The 15,846-nt window shown below is 27.9% G+C and overlaps 1 protein-coding gene across 7 annotated transcripts; it reads right to left on the bottom strand.

Moving 5' to 3' along the window:
* Window positions 1-7,053: 7,053 nt before the first annotated feature.
* LOC111043067 (F-box/WD repeat-containing protein 7) lies at window positions 7,054-15,797 on the bottom strand. Of its 7 annotated transcripts, XM_022327856.1 has the most exons (14): window positions 15,676-15,797; window positions 15,468-15,610; window positions 15,207-15,398; window positions 13,526-13,862; window positions 12,966-13,057; window positions 11,840-11,963; window positions 11,620-11,754; window positions 11,363-11,554; window positions 11,037-11,216; window positions 10,756-10,937; window positions 10,443-10,668; window positions 10,075-10,285; window positions 9,906-10,010; window positions 8,213-9,838 (listed from the first exon to the last, which is right to left on the bottom strand). In XM_022327856.1, exons 4-14 carry the CDS (start codon window positions 13,859-13,861, stop codon window positions 9,675-9,677), a joined length of 1,947 nt encoding a protein of 648 aa, XP_022183548.1. In that variant the 5' UTR covers window position 13,862; window positions 15,207-15,398; window positions 15,468-15,610; window positions 15,676-15,797; the 3' UTR covers window positions 8,213-9,674. The 7 variants fall into 7 exon arrangements, with proteins under 7 accessions (XP_022183544.1, XP_022183548.1, XP_022183545.1 ...); XM_022327852.1 differs by lacking the exons at window positions 15,207-15,398; window positions 15,468-15,610; window positions 15,676-15,797 and adding exons at window positions 7,054-8,156; window positions 14,155-14,312 and having other exon boundaries at window positions 9,657-9,838; XM_022327853.1 differs by lacking the exon at window positions 15,207-15,398.
* Between the last annotated feature and the right edge of the window lie 49 nt (window positions 15,798-15,846).

Here is a 15,846-nt window from a genome sequence, read left to right as displayed (position 1 = left end):
TATCGCTCCACTCAGAATCTTAAATATCGTACCACAACTATTCTATACTTACTTATACACGTGTATTATGCTATATACCGTAAATTGATCAGTGTTAATACTTAATAGATTATACTATAGGTACCTACATTCGAATATTTGATAACGTAGTTGTCTACACATTGTTCCATTAAATCGCATTATTGATTCTTGAAACTGTTTTTCTCGGTAGTCCGACAATAATGCTCTCTAAGTATAATATACTTATACGAAGGTCCGAGAATAGGGTTTGTACTTTTCAAATAATATCAATGCCCCCTCCCCCCAAAACAAAATATAATTACTTACATTTATTTTTTTTAAATGATTAATATATATCTACATAAATTACATTTAATTTTAGTCCATTTTTATCATTGGTCTCGTACTGGAAATAAAAACCTTTATTTTTATTAAATAATATATTCAATAAAAACTGGGTTTTTAAATTGTATTGAATAATTGGTCTGATGTTTTCAATCATTTTTTTTCACCATTATAGAAATATTATATTTGATTATAAATTATAATTATTAATTATCATTTAGTATCTTGCATTAGCATTATTGTTTATTGCACAATATTTACGATAAAGGAAACATAATCATTTAAAACTGTATCTATATAATATTATATATTTATATATAATTAATATACCTGTTATACTCGATACAATTATAGATTTAAAGAAATATTAAATTAAATTTAAATTTTCAATAATAATTTTAACATTTTATACTACCCTCAAATCCAAAATAGCGTTGTGATCAATTGTCACGAGAATAAAGAAAACTAAAAGTAGGGTATCTGAAAAAGGAAGTTTTTTTTAATAAGAAATAAGAATATTATATACAAGATCAATTCACGAGGCATCTTCACAAAAAAAAAAACAGACCATAAGTATATAATATTATGTGTCATGTGATGTAGTGTGATACAACATATTAGGGTTGCGTCGGTAAAAAACCAATATCTAGTGACACTTAGCTTGAGATTTTGGAGTGATACGTTTGAGGATTAAATCAGAAGATCGCGACACCATTTTCTTTTCAATCTACGACAAGAATTTACAGTAAGTGAAGGGATAATGCATGACTTTAATAAACGGATTTTGGTGGTTTTCTAGTCTGGAAAAGAATCGCTTGTAAAAAATCTGCTGATTCAATTTATTAATTTAATACCAATATCTGGAAATTCAATTTAATAAAAATAACCAATATAGCTGCGTAATCTAGTGATGAAAATGAGTACCAATTTTTCAATGCAGTTATCATCCGAACGCGTTGACTGAATTATTTTATCTCGTCTAGTTATACAATATATTATTACCTATGTATTAATTTTTTTCCAATATAGGTGCCTACCGGCTACCTTAATTACTTATTTTTCACAATCTATATGGGAATACTACAAACAACACAGATAATCATATTAGCTCACTTGGTGTCACGTGTGCATGTAAAATATTCGTTATTTCTAAAATATACCTAAATTTACTATATATTTCAATATTCATACTAAACTATAACTTAAAATCTCCAAAACTTCAAATTCAAAACTTTCATCCAAAAATGTATTGAATCATACAATAATCAATGTGGTGAGTTTTTTTTATTCTTTACCATTATAATATAGTCTCTTGTCAGTTTTTTTAAAAACCACCCAGCCCTTTTTATTATAAAAAGCAATGATTTTTATTAATACTTTTAAAAAGGTATACATACATATTTTTGGTGGATATATGAATAAGACATGTTTAGGTTATCATTCTCGGTGGAGAGGCTCTGGTCTCGGCCTAATATTTAATACTAAGTCATGTGGCATTTGACAATTAATACGCCGTATGTCTTAAGTGTTATCGCGTAGTTGAATTTCAGCTTGGTGTATTGATCTAGCCTTGTTCGCGGACGAACATAGTCATCTCGTCCTGAACAATGGTTATCATCATATCTGTTTATTCAGAATAATATCTTTTCTGTCGTACCGTTATGCTGAGACAGACAAAAGTACAGAGAGAGGTCTCGGGAGAGCTCAATAGTCTCAATGTTAGACTCAATGGTACAACCCCGCAGTTGTATTCCACAGGTCCATATTGGTTTAATTATCCCTGCATACGTTTGCTTATAAGGTCATGTTAGGAGTTTCTTTCGGCCGACCCATAAAGTTTCTTCATTTTCTCCTCATTTTACAGTTCTTTTCTGACGAACATGATGTTTCCAGTTGAGTCATGTGTCAAAATACATTCCTAGATATTTTACAATATGATTCTGTGGGATGATCTGTTGATCCAACAAAACTGGAATATAAATAATTTTTGTTTTACATTCCGCAATTGTTCACTATCGTCTATTAATTTTGATTTTCAACGCTACACGCATTTTAAAAATTATAGTGAATCGCCCTATTATGATTTATGAAACATGATGGTAAGAACATTATCTGTGTTGTTATGTGCGTTTTGTACGATAATTCAGTTTATGAGTGAGTTAGGAGAATTTTTAATGTGAGCTATATGATATACTCAGAATTTGCTAAAAATTAAACCATCGTAAAAACCCACATACAAATACAGACAATGTTCTTACCATAAAGTTTCCATTATAGTTCGATTCACTCTAATTTTTAAACTAAAGAAGCTAAACGTGATTGCTGTACACTTGTATAGGACAGAGACAATAATAATTCTCGTGAAGCGTCCTCTTAATTGTCCATCGAAGTCGATCAGTTTCAATCTTCATTAATTAGGATTATTGCTGTCACAGTGTCATCGCAAACATGGATATTATTGAATAGTTAGTTGCAGGAAAGTCAGTTGTGTCAAATAAGCACAAAATGGGACCGAGGATACTACGCCTTGCGGTACGTACTCCGGCTGAAATGTTCTTCCATTAAGTTTTTGCTTCCTCATGTATGGCTCTAAAATTACGTTCAGCCAGGTAGGATTCGATGAGTGCGCACCAAGTGTGCGTCAGCTGACTTAGGTGTTCTGAACAGTGGGGCCGAACCCACCCCTCAGGAGTTAGGAGGGGAGGTTGTCCCCCTATTATATAACGATAGGCGGATGGGTGTGTTGGTGGTGGTTCAAGATGTTCTGGTGATATCTTATATACTATATAATATATAGCTTATTTAATATTATAAATGGGTAATGTGTTATTGGAATCACTAATGATGATTTCATGCAAAAAAGACATTAAAATCAACACAAATGAAGTTATCATGTTTTTGATCAAAACTATTCTAACCTTAGACAGCCCCGTTAACAATTTTATCATATTATGAACGGCCTACAGGATATTTTATATTTTATTTATAGTGTCATTCCTCATTTGTAATTTAGTTTACCTACTGTTAATATTATGGTGGGGTAGTTTAATTTTTGCTAAAATCATTGCTAATAGTAGTGGTATCAAACACGCGGCCCGAGGGCCACAAGTGGGCCCTCTAAGGCTCTAACTCTTTCGGTGTGGCCCTCTATTAGTAATTATTTCTTCAAAAATGTTGATTTTTTTTGTTTTATAAAATATTTTATATTTCACATTCACATGCGTAATAGGAATTTCTCTTAAGAATTGAATTCGATCATGATAATCACAATGCGATAAAAATAATGTATAAAGATTGTGCCTGACGTATTCAGTCGTCTGTGTGCGCTATTCGTTTAAAATGTCAGGTGTTAAACTTAAATTCGGTCAAGAATACATATTTTTTTACTGGTTGTTATTCTGCAATAATAAACGATGTTAATGATAATTTATGTCTATATGCGTACGATGTAACTTTAATACAAATAACTTAATTTAATTGAAGTAAAAAACTCATGAAGTCATGACTTATGAGGAACCTTGTATGAAGTTTTGACATTTTTTGATCAAGCAACATTTTTTTATTAAGAATTATAAAAAAAATTGGAAAATATTTCACGTCTACTAAATTCATTAAAATTGCGAAAATGATCAAACTAAGGCTTGAAATGTTAGTACATTGTTTTTTTGTGTAATTCAAAAATATTTGTGGTTATTTGAAACATTTAAGAACCTGTATTATAATATTTTCTAATTTAGGTAACAATTTCAAACTATTCACTTTAATTTTAAACTATTGATTATTTATACCGTATAACGCCTACCGTATTACTAAAAGTTAAACAAATATATTACTATCATAATTTATTTATAAAAATAATATTTTAGATTTAGAATAATATACTCTGTTAGCCGAGAGACCAGGACCGTTTCGCGAATGCGACTGGCGGTATTACGGCCACTCCGTCAAACATCCCCTCTTTACGACTAAAACTATTTTATATACGCAGTGAGTTCAAATAAACGTTCGTGTGGTTCGTTATAATAATATGCTACGTATTATTGTATTAAACCAACGATAATAATACATATAATAATATTATATTATAAGATGCATTCAACACATTTTTTTCATTAATTATTTAAAAAATAACACGAAACGCGCTCCAACATATAAATTGAAATCACTACAACAAAACATGACACTGTATGCATGCATGTCCCGAATTATGAGCAGTTGACGGTTGCCAGGTGGCGCGTAGCCGTTACGAGTAAATCGACGAGTTTTCGTCCGCCGCGCAGTCCTGGTCTCTCAACAAACATCAGTGGCGCACAGAAGTATTTTGAGAGCACATGCAACTAACAAAAGTGACCCACCCACCCACCCATTTTTTATTTAAAAAAACGTTCTTTTGAACTGTTACTAATTGTTAACCTATACTTTATCTAGGTACCTATAACCATAGGCGTCTATACCTACCTACCCACCCACCCACCCACCCACCACGAGAGCACATGCAGTTGCACCCCTTGCTAACCTATCTGGGCGCCACTGACAAACATAGTACACTAATGACATAATATATGATATATGCTGACAGATCATCTACAGACTACACTGAGAATTGTTTTTCCCATGCAATGGTTTATTGTTGCATTCAAATTAAACACATGTATTAACATGAACAACTGGACTAGGTACTACTATACACTAGATTGGTTAGTGTTACCACCTACTTAGAACTTGCCTACTTTTTTCAAATGCATTCAAATTTAGTAAATTAAATCTAATATTTTGAGGAAAAACAATTTTAAAATAAGAATTTGTACTAAAATTTGTTATAAAATAAATAATAACTGTCCGGATAATCCTGAAATTAACCCTTTTAAAAGTAAGGGACATTTAAAAATAATATTATGTATGTGATGTATGTTAATAGTTAAAGGCTATACAGATATACATTAGTGGCTCGGCATGGCGCGTTAGCTGCTGCCAGTCGCGAAATACGACTGGGAGTAAGTAACGGCCATAGCTACTAGCTCCCTGATGGGTGACCACCCCGGTTCACAGTAGTTAAAAACCTTGCCACACATACACGTGTTTGCTACCTACCGTAACAATTGTAAAAAACAACCTACCGTACCAACGGGAGCATACTACTTGCGTCCGAAATTATTATCAGTAGATGAGTTGCGTCCCGCAAAAAAAAGATTCAAAAAGGACATAGCGTATTTGCGTCCCGGTATACCTTTTTCTATGATCTAATTGCGTCCCGAAAATATCGATATAATCGATATAAAAATGTACATTGATGATACAAATTTAATTTATAATAATAACAATATGAAAATGGTTATAATAAATTATCAGTTCAATTCAATCGCAATATTATTAATAATAATAATATAACAATTCATGTTATACATTTTGTCACAATAAATATAGCATAATATAATAAAAAATAATAAAAAAATGCATGTTAAACATTTTGTCATAATAAATCATTACCGAATCATACTGAATTTACAATTTATGAACTATCAGTTTTAGTGACACGATACTATCGATTTAAATGATTTCTGAAGATAATATCGATAATAATAATATGGCTGACTTGCGTCCCCCAAAACGGGACGCAACTTACCGGTCAAATTTGTTTAATTGATACATATTCATGAAAAACCACTTAATTTACCTAGGAGAATGATTTCAAATTCAGCAAAGAAAAAAGCCCTTCAAATGCATGATAATTTTATTAAAATACTTTTTTGAACACAAGTGCAATTCGACCATATCCCACAGTTCACAACCCCTACAACAGCTAATGGCCTTAGTCGCCGGGCTCAAGTTCAATAAAAAATAAAAATATACATTATTTGAATCCATTTGTAAAATATTTATTATTTTTATTATTTTATTATAAATTGAATAATTTTTTTAAAGCAGAAACTAGATATGATTTTTTTTCTCTTTCATTTTCTTTGATCTATTACCAACGTGTGAAAACTTTTCGTATATTGTGATTTAAATAAGCCACTCAGTTTTGACAATATTATAATAATTTGTATAACGCAAAGGTGAGCAATCAGAGCAAAACAATACAATTGTATATCTTTCAATTTCTGTTATACTTATTTGTAGCACTGTACTCAACAAATAACTGCACATCAAATAATGTTTATTTATATCAATATATATTGTTTTCACTTTTTAATGAATTCGATTATAAAATTAATAAATCCTAAGACTATCAAATTCCTAATAATAATGTAAATATAATAAAATCATACATATATAATATATATATACCATTATAGTTATTGGTCCCAATAAGGAAATTGTAACAACATATATATATTTTCATACAAACATTTTTATTACTTTTATATGCAAATCGTACAATTTTATATACGTCTATAAACAAGAGAAAAATAAATAACAACAGAATTACTTAAACATTAGCTGTAACTTAAAATAATTTACTATTCATTACAAATATCTATTGGTATAAAGTTACTTAAATTTAATAATATATTCACAAACAAAATATAAAAACTACAAAGTATAGTTTTGTGGTGAAGTTACAATATAACGAAAGAAGAAAGAAGTAAATTAATAAATCACAGGTCTTAAGAATAATTTTATTATTTTTAGCATGTAGTTACTATGTTTATTGTTTATGTACCTAATGCAGTCGTAACAATAAAACTAATAATAAATTCATCAAATATAATTTACATAAAATAAAAAAATAAATACACATTTATTATTTGTCACTGTTTCAAAAACAATGATATAAAATAAAAGAGTTAAACTGAAACTATTTTGTTGGTAATACATTAATAAATATAACAGTTAACCTAATATCTAGTAACAACAATTTGCTTAACCAGACACCAGGTTCAAATGTTATAGAAAATACATATCAAGACAGAAACAAGTGAAAACGTTCTTATCAAAAAAAAAAAAATATATAATAATAAATTATAAAATTGCAATTGGCAACTACGAATATGGTAGGTGGACACACAACATTATTGTAATTATTAATTACATGGGGCTGTAATATAAATTAACCACAAAATAGTCTAGTTTTTGGCACTTACAAAACAAAATATGGTAATTTTGTTCATTTTAAATAATAGTATTACACAATCATCAATGACATGATAGTTAAATAATATTATTACTAATATAATATTTACACCCTATCAACATTGAGCATTGTAATTAATAAGTTCTTAATTATTAATAGAAAATAATTAATGGTCTAATTAATAATCAACAAATTTAATCATTAAATTTAATTAATAATAATTATAAAATAAAGATACTTATTTACATTTAAAGCAATATTATTAAATATTCATTTAAGAAAACAATTTTATTGCACTTAAGTCTCCCTTCATTTTCTTAAGTTCCCTTCTCCCATGTACAAAAATGTCTTAATTATACTTTTATTATATTTAATTTAACTTTAGCTGATGACATAACACATCACTAGTTAGATTTTCCTAAGAATAATGTCAAAGTATTCTTTGAATAGTATGCATTATTTCTAGAAACATCCACTATCAATTGAGATCTTTTAAAAGTTTTAATTTAATCAAATCAAAAAGCTGAAACAATTGTTCATCATTAACCACTCTTATATTAGTAATAATAAAAATAGTTCAGCAATTATTTGTTTTACAATACAAATTACAGATCAGAAATAAATTATAATTATACATGTTTAATAACAAATATTTTTCTTGTTTTTAACGCCCATCATGTAAGATCTGTGGCTTCATAATTTAGATATTCACACTATTTAGGCAGTGTTAATACTTCTGAAAAATATTTGGATTTACATTTTCAAAACCTGTCACTATTGTGACAATATATAAGAATAATAGGGTTGCAGGTATAAAACTATTTGTATTTATCAGTTCAACAATTGAATTGGTAACTATTGTTTGGTATCCTTAGTCCATACTACAGCTTGTAATAAGTAAAATAAATCATACAGTCAATCTTCACAAACAAGTTTTTTGTTTTGATACCAAAATATCAAAACTCACCAATTCAAACACCATTCACTTTCAAATACCCAAAAGCAAATATGACATTTTAAATTTTACTATTGTTTTTGAATATAACAGGTATGATTATATTAAATATATATCATTGGTGAATGCTGACTCTGAAACATGGGCCAAAATAAAATATTTTCCCAAAAAGAAGTAATTTATCTACTTATATACAAGGAAATTTACTAAGCATGCTCATTCCAATTTTTTCATTGAATAATATGTCTTTTAAATTCTGGGGTATGAATATCATGCTTTGGGAATCACTCTGTATTTAATTTGTAAGTAAAATCATCCAAAAATACATTATGAAATAATTAATTAGAGCTCTATTATCATAGCCGGACAATTAAATTTTGAAGAACATAATAAAAACGAAAATAATATAAATAAATAAATGTTTAGAAAATGTTTACCTAGAATAGATTATAATTAATTGTTTTAATGTTTTTTCTTTATGAGATCAGGAAGAAGAAAATAGAAAAATACATCAAGAAAATCAGAATTTGAAATTCAAACTCTCCTCCTCCTTACAACTTAACACTTATGGCAAGTTAAAAAATACCAATACTTTTTATCAATAACAAAATTTATAATAATAATAATAATAATAATAATAATAATGAACAAAATCTTAAAATCATTCTGCAAGGAAATAAATCTTTGAACTTTTGAAATGTTTTTTGTTAAAACTTCTAATAAACAAATTTGTGATAGGTTAACATCTTCATTTGTTTCCTAACAAGATAGAAAGAACTTAACTTAAAAACTAAAACCTTTTTATTGGAAGTTTTGTAATTAATAAATGTATAAAGTATCCAAGTTAGTTTTATTATAAATTTACACTACCTATTTTTAAAATATTTAATAATTTATATCTCAATTATTTCCCAAATAACATATTAAACAGTATACTGGGAATAATAAAAAAGAATAACTAATTTATTCGGCTCACAGAATATCAAACTATGATTATTATAGCTTTAAAGACTAGAAAATAATATACAAATTAATCTATAACTTCATTATATTGTGATATAAATCACAAAAAACACTATAAATCTTTCTAGATCATCCAGAAACCACTATAATTCCCCTCCTTTATAAATAATAATAAAAAAAAACATAATACTGAAACATTATGATAACGGTAAAATGTGATAACTGATAATATATAAGGGACATCCTTAAACTTAAGTATAACAGTCCCAAATATTCGTAACTCTCCTTAAACCACAAAAAAAATGTGATGCAAACTACCAGATTTTTTGTTGGATGTTACTTGTAGTCAGCGTCAAAATCCAATACAAATAATTTGGTTTCTTCGGTGCCGTTGCGGCTGCCTACTGCACATACTAACTTTGTTTCATTTGCGCGTATTCGCCATACAACTCCACCACTACCACCACTTTCTAGTGCAATTAGATTTCTAATAAATTCACCTAAAATTTAAATAATTAAGTTCCTTGAGTTAATGCAACATTTACACACTAAAAAATATAATATTACCAGTTTTCACATCCCACAATTTTACAGTTCCATCATCAGAAGAAGTAACCACAAATCTAGTGTTGAATTGTAAACACGTAACAGCAGAATTATGTTTATTTGAACCTGTTCATAAAAAATTTAAATAAATCATAAATAATTAAAAAAATATTTAACTACAAATATTTACCCGACAAAGTCTGTAGGCATTGCCCAGTAAGTATATCCCACACTTTAACTGTAGAATCTGCATTTCCAGACACTAAGATATTATCTCTTAGCTCCATGCCAGATGTTAACGATTGATGTCCCATTAAAGTGTGCTTACATGTACCAGTCTCTACATCCCACACTCTTATGCTAGTATCTAAAGATCCACTTACAACATGAGTACTATCAAACTGTAAACAATTTTATCAAATTATTCAATATAATTTCATAATTTTACATGATCATATAAATATTAGTTTATAGTGTTTATACTATAATATAGTTATATACAAGAGGTTGTGAAAATATACTAAATATAAGTGCTTAAAAATAAACAAAAAAACTAACTTGTAAGGAATATACACGATTAGTGTGACCAGATAATGTATGCAAACAAATTTCACTTTCTGCATCCCATACTTTGACTAGGTAGTCATAAGCACCACTAACTATTAATCGCCCATCATATTGGACACAACGTACAGCAGCTTGATGACCAAGGAATATAGACAAGCACTGACCAGTTTTAATATCCCACAGCCTGAGTGATGCATCTCTTGAACCACTTACAACTCTAAACAATTAATAAATATAAAAATATTGTGGTTTACAAATTTAATTTATAAATTAATATAATACAAAATAACAAATGTCTTCATACTTATTTTCGTGTAAATGCATACAGCGAACTGTTGAAGTGTGACCATACAATGTATGTGTACATTGACCAGTTTCTGCGTTCCAAACTTTTAAAGTGCGATCAGTGGAACCGCTAATTATTACATTACCAGCCATTTGTGATGACCATACACCACCAGTATGTCCAACCAATGTACGCAAACACTAAAAAAGTAACCAATATATTAAATAATGATAGTAAATAATAGTTACTCAGTATAATTAAAAAGTTGAATAACAAAAACAAACTGCTTTAAAACTTACTTTTCCAGTTAGAACTGACCAAACTTTAAGTGTATTGTCATCAGAACCACTAACAACCTGATTTCCACAAAATTGTAAGCATGTAATAACATGATCATCATGGCCTTTGAGTATTATTGGCATTCTTATTGGTTTTACTCTCCAATTCATTTCAATTGCATGGTGTCTCATGTATGAAGACTGAGAAAAAAATTACAAAATTCATCAATGATAAATATTATATATAGTACTAAATATGTAGTTGTGAATACTAGAAAAAATAAAATTGTACCTATGGTATATTTTAAAATAAAATATTCTATAATATTTTAAGTTCACAAACATACCTTCCATGGTGAGGTAACACTGCGATTTTTTGAACACTTAATAGTAGACGGATCCGTCAAAGGTATACTAGCGTTTTGGCACTTTTCACGCCATAGTAAGTTGTCTTCAGATAAAAACCGCCAACTATGACATGTTTGAGCTGCTTTTAACAAGTCTTTGGGTTCCAAATATGACAATACATATAAGGCCAACTGCAATGAAAGAAGTTTTAACAATAAAAATAAATTCACAAAAATAAAAATCATTATTATTATACTTCTTTAGGAAGTAGAGAAATAAAGTCTCGTTGGAACTGGGGTTCAATAAGCTGTAACATATGACGAACTTGAGTAGGTTCACATTCATCTACCAACATATCTATAGCTAACATTCTTTCTGCGTTCGACCATTTCTGTAAAAACAATATAGAAATTAATTCATATAACAAGGGAAAAAAAGAACATTTAAATTAGTTAAAATACCAAAATTGTACAAACCGAAAAAGTTTTTAGCCATTCCATCATTTCTTCAGGAGGATCATCTTTGGACGGTATACAACTTCGCCGTATCTTTATTTTATCAATTTTATCTAATTCATTTTCAGCCAATTTAGGCGTCAGTCTAAAAATAACACAATTTCATTTAAATTAATTGTCACTATACATTAAATTTATAAATTATAATTAATAGATGTTTAAATAAAATTAAAACAAAATAAGTTTCAAATAAATGTCTAATGAATAATAAGCAATGATAAAATATATGTTTAATTTAAGGAAACACATTTTACATATCAAACATTACCTCTTGTACAATGTAAAATATCATTGCATTTCATATACTTTTTTGGCATTTGTGAATTGCATGAACTACAGCGAAATGTTAGGTTTCAAATGTGATCTATTTTAAGATCAACCAAAATTGAAGCTAGTAGAAAGTGGATAAAGAGGGAAAATGTAGAGCTAAAACCTTATTCTTATCCAAGTGTATAAGAAAAAGATAGCGGAATATGCATAGAGTCAAAATGTGTTTATAAGAGAGGCTGCTTGCCTTGTTTCTCAAAAATGGGAGCAATAAGGATGAAATGTGTAAGCAGATTCATATTCTACATATTGTGAACAAAAACTTCTGGCTACGTCTATGCTCTATCAATAACTAAGAAATAGTGATGTACAATTTACAATTAAACCCCAATATAAAATATAATATTAATAAATTTACTATAAATACACAATTTTTTGAAACTTTTAAATGTAATTGTTTTAATTATATGGTACATCTAGTATTTACAGCACCTACCACAGTATAAAATGTATGATCCACATTAAGCAACTACATAATATATTTTTTTATTAGCTTTTAGTTTTACTATTACAGTTCAACAATTAAACAAAACAACATAACTAATTACAATAAAATATTTAAAAGAAGTACAAAAAATTAAAACAGCAATTAACTTAAAAGTAAATTATATGATAAAACCAGTCTCCAAAATAAAATTAATAATTATATTTACGACTATTTCAGAATTGGAGTTGAGGATGGAGGAAAGATTAAGGGGGACATTGATGGATTTAAGAACTACATAATAATATTATATATTCTTTAGATTTTATAACATACCTTTCAAGATTCAAATTGTTTTGATCATAATATTGTTTTTTGGACGGAAAATCTTCAGACGTTATTGTGGAATTTGATATTTTTCTTTTTCGCTAATAGAAATAAAATAAATTTCAAAATGCAATATTAATTTATTTAATATTTGTTTATACTTTATATCAAGTATCACTTATATTCTTAGAATAATTCAATTTAAATTAAAAAAATTAATTTTTACTTAAAAATGTAAATTTAATAAAATATGAAAATATAGAAATTGGTAGCTTCATATGGCAGATTTTAGTAACATATTAACTTAGTATTTTAGTGTTATCTCAAATTTCAATATCTTTGTGATTAAAAAAAAATGTAGATTGATAACTGTTTTAACATTTTAATGTAATTAAGACTTTTGATTATAAGATAAATTCAAGGAACTCAAATATAAAATTATTACCAATAAGTTAACAAAAATAAAACACAGCATAATTTTCTGAATAGAAATTAGAAATCCTAAAACATAACTTTCATAAACTTTTATTATTTTTTCCAAAATATTAGTAAAATAAAAAAATACTTACCATAACGCCATTAGCATTAGAAGCATCCTCTTGTTCACTAGGATTATCCGTCCAATCATCATTAACCCAGTCACCAGGTAAAGGACTCTCATCGGAGTAAATATCCTGGTCAGTACATGTACTATCAACTAAATGAAGATTAAATACACTTTTCATTTCAATGTTAGCTACTCCAATCTCATCTGAATCTGTGGTTGGAGCAGATTCTTCTGCTATCAATTCTTGTTCTGCTGTCTCCAATATCACAGGACACATGGTCGGACTTTGGCTGGTAGAGTCAGACTTTTCAAGGCACGATGTAGACGGGTCTTCAAAATCCAGTTGATTGCCTTCCATTCTGAAAAATCATATTTATGAAAAACCATAATTACCTAATTAAAAAATATATAGTTTATACAAAAACTCTACAATAATAGGTTTTCTAATTTTCTGGATTATTAAAAAAAGTAATTCTCAATTTTTAAAAATTTAAAAATGTATAAGCATATACCTAATAACCATAATACTTGTGGTTTATAACTCTTGATGAATATTAAAAATATAATTAAACAATTGTAATAAGATAACAATTTATAATTTTATTACATGTACCTATTAGTATGTTATTTCATAAAACCATTCTTACATACCTTACCATATAAAACATAATTGAAACAAGTTAGCAAATTAACCTACTCATTTTTTTTACTTTTAGACTGTGATTGGAGCGATGATTGAACCTATTGATAATTTTTTTTAGATTCACTTATTAAATGTATTAAAGCAGATCATTTCCATTTTTTTTTTTTTATTTAATTCAATATTACATGATTTACATAAGATAAGTATAAGTACATATTGTAACTAATTCATGCCAATTATTAATTAAGAAAATAAATAGAACATTTTATTAAAAATGCTAAGAAATATTAATATTAGATAATAATGTAAGTTAGTACCTAGATAAGAAAGTTTAAGTACATTTTTAAAAATCATTGCAAGACATTTATGTTGTATTAGTATATTTATAATTGTTGAATATGGAAATTTTATCAGTGTATTTAAATAAAATAAATAAATAATGAAAATATAGAAATAATAAATATTGACCAATGACCTATATATTTAGCTAAATGTATTAAACAATAATTATTAATAATTAAATATATTTTACAGTTAACAGATACACGCTTTGTAGGTCAAAAAAATAATACAAACAAAATAAGTACAGGTCATGAATTTAAATTGATTTAATGACGATTCATAAAGTTCAACTAAGCAAAAATATGAATTTGTCTTCTTGCATGGTAAGTATTATCAAATAATGCATATTTTTCCACCACTTCTAAATTATACAGACTAATCTAATTAGTAGCGTATGAAATAATACTTTACATGCTCAGCTATAAAAATAATCCTAACATTTTTTTTTAAATTAACCAAACACATTCCCACACACACACATACATATATACATTTAATGTGTATATATTTAGGTATATGCATGATTGATGATTTAGCAACTATAGAAAATTAAAATAATGGCTGGTTATATTAATTTGTAAGGAAATTATTTTCATATTTAACTTTAAGAATGACTATTCAATGGAATTAATTTTAAACTGTTTATACATAATAAGTTATAGATAATAATAAGTCCTAGAGTCTAGGTAGGAATATGTTTGAGGTTATATGTACTCACTGACAGTGTTTGTCCAAGTACACTATACGTTCAATAAATGGAGTGCAAGAGATTTCAAACCATCTAGCAGAGACACCCCCACAACCAAATGATTTTAAAGTGCATAAAAAATCTGACTTTGGTAAAACATGCGTTTCCACAGTAAGATCTCAATTTAATTGGTCGATGACGTAACTGTTGTTTTTAATTTAACTGCAAAACCGAACACTTCCAAACAATACTACTAGCAAACCAATTGAATAACGTAATAATGATAATTACCATAAATATGGTCTTCTTAATGTTAGCAGGTGTCGGACTCCTCGCGTGAAAACGAACGACAAAATTTCAGATACGATTATGAGAAATAAATACTCGTCACTGGCCCCTGGGACACCCTTCCTTCACCAACGACCCATGACGAACTAGCATGTTATCAACAATCAACAATATTGTTAGTGATAAGAATGAAATGAAATACTAAACTTACCGAATCTCACGTTTCAAAACTGAAAATTCTTTACCTTCCTCTACCCATCTATCATCATAATTTACAAAAGCACAAAATACTAAACAATTTTAACACCTAATTATTAATGTGTATAATTCAAAAAAATGTATTTACCATTTCATTGTTATCATTAAAATTGGGAAATAATAA

Source organism: Myzus persicae, unplaced genomic scaffold (assembly GCF_001856785.1).
Source record: "Myzus persicae strain clone G006 unplaced genomic scaffold, MPER_G0061.0, whole genome shotgun sequence".
Lineage (NCBI taxonomy): Eukaryota > Metazoa > Arthropoda > Insecta > Hemiptera > Aphididae > Myzus > Myzus persicae.
Note: the sequence above shows the minus strand (reverse complement) of the source record. Positions and strands in the feature narration are given on the sequence as shown.